We start from the raw sequence: 2,150 nt of genomic DNA on the forward strand, positions 1-2,150 counted from the left end.
AGTCCGGGAACTTTCCGGACAAACTGTGTATATATACACATATATTTCCGCAACAACATCTAGCGAACGGCTCTTATTACCGTTTATATATTTATAGTTTATCAGGAATGTTCAGAACATTAATAAGTTTTGTTTAGAATTAAAACCAAATTTTTCAAAACTGATATTTTCTCAAAAATGACATTTTTGGAAAATTATCAGAAAATGTTTTTTTCTATTTTTAAACAAAACTTATTAACCATTCCTGATAAAGTTTATTAAAATCGAACAAGCTATTTAGAAGTTATGGAATTTAAAAATAGGGAATTTACTTTTTAACTACTCTGTTTTTCTTAATACTTATACCTTCGATATTATCTTTGTTATAGTACACATAAGTACATTTTCAACAATTCAAACAGATTTCTGTAATAAAAAGTCATTTTGTATAAATTTCTAATTATTGTCACTTAGCCAATTAACGATTACATGTATTAATTTATATGGAAATAAAATAAACACGTATTGTTATATCTGTACGAGATAGTCTACTTCAATTTATTCTCTAAGAATTTTCTATTTTTCTAACATATGATTCAATCAAATGTTAATGTAGGCAAATTTGAATAGCAAGTTGTGTAATAAATAACAATTGCTTTAATCGGATTCAACATAGTCATTTAAAATGTAATAAGAAAAAAACTAGTCTAAAAGAAAGTAACACTTAGAATCTTCAGTAAAAGACAAGGGAACAGCTTTAAATTCTTATATCAAAAACTACACTTGGAAGTAACAATCGCAAGTAATTTTTTTAAAATGTTTTCGAAAATTTAGTTTTTATATTTTGAGTAATAACTTAAGATATTCTTCTAATATTCTGAATTGTAAAATTTAAGATACTCTGTATATTTACACAATAAATCAACACTTACCATATTTAAAGAATTAGATACAAGCCCATTAATTTTGTGTGTTTTTACACTTCTTCTTTTTGCACTTTCTAAATTGGATATCGATTGGCTGAAACCTAATTCATCACCAATAGAAAAGCCTGTAATCAGACAATAAAAATCTGTTATAATAAGGATTCAAATAAAGACTATCCGAGACATCAGATCTTATCTTTATTCTATACATTTATACAACCTCGACAACTGTTGATGTTGATTTGATACATGTCATCATGCAAGCTTTTATCATTGACAGAATAAGTTGTTTTACAGGTGTAAGATTTTCTGCTAAATTTAGTGATTTACGCTTTTACAACATGTTTATTAAGCGGTCGCCATATTTTGTAACGATCTACAAAAAGTACGTTTAATAAGCACAGCGCAAAGTGATTGCGCGGCAAAGATCTTTCGCGAAGATTAAAACATTTTTTAATTTTGTTAAATTTAAAAAACAAAAATGAATAACAAAATTGAACATTCTACTTTATTATAAATAACGTTATAGTATATAACGTTATCACACTAGACGTGCATAATAAATTACAAAACTTATTTAACAATTAATAGAGAATCTTTTGGGCTCTAAAGTTTCTAAACTAGAAATATATAAACGGTAATAAGAATCGCGTTTGCTAGATGTTGCGGAAATATGTGTGTATATATACAAGGTGGACCACATAAGTGTTTACAGCTCAAACACTACGTTACTAGACTCGAAAATTTTAAAAACTGAGTTCTTTCAAACTTCTAACTATAATTAATAATTAATAAACTATAATTAACAATTTAAATGTAGATTAAAGTTTGGTGAATAAAAAATAAATAGTTTGACAGTGAAGGCGTTGCCGAACGGGTTGCAGGATTTTGGGCAATTAAAAAATCAATATCGTTGTGTGATTTAGAACAAACGTTTCGACTATAATTTTAGTCTTCTTCAGTGTTATCTCTGATCACATACTTTCACATCAATAACGTTGACATGTGTGTATAATGTTGACTAGTCAACGGTAGCAATCCTACTAAAGGAGATAGGATTGCTAACTAAATCAATAACACATCAATAACGTTGACATGTGTGTGTGATGTCGACTAGTCAACGGCAGAGATGCCAGTTTGCGGACGCCAGCAACATGCAACAGCAAGTGGAGGAGATACGCACACAGGCGAACAGCCGTGTACGTGTGCGCTCGGCGCTTCGGCCAGCTTCGAGCAGTAGAGAGA

At 29.4% G+C, this 2,150-nt stretch overlaps 1 protein-coding gene across 1 annotated transcript in view; it reads right to left on the bottom strand.

Moving 5' to 3' along the window:
• Positions 1 to 2,150, bottom strand: part of LOC109860481 — a 94,128-nt gene that overhangs the window by 12,325 nt on the left and 79,653 nt on the right. The window contains exon 3 of the mRNA XM_020439581.1: positions 912 to 1,030. Coding sequence (XP_020295170.1) covers positions 912 to 1,030 — 119 coding nt within the window. The remainder of the gene's footprint in view (positions 1 to 911; positions 1,031 to 2,150) is intronic.

The sequence above is a fragment of the Pseudomyrmex gracilis genome, unplaced genomic scaffold, assembly GCF_002006095.1.
Source record: "Pseudomyrmex gracilis isolate BER0280 unplaced genomic scaffold, ASM200609v1 scaffold_396, whole genome shotgun sequence".
Taxonomy (NCBI): domain Eukaryota; kingdom Metazoa; phylum Arthropoda; class Insecta; order Hymenoptera; family Formicidae; genus Pseudomyrmex; species Pseudomyrmex gracilis.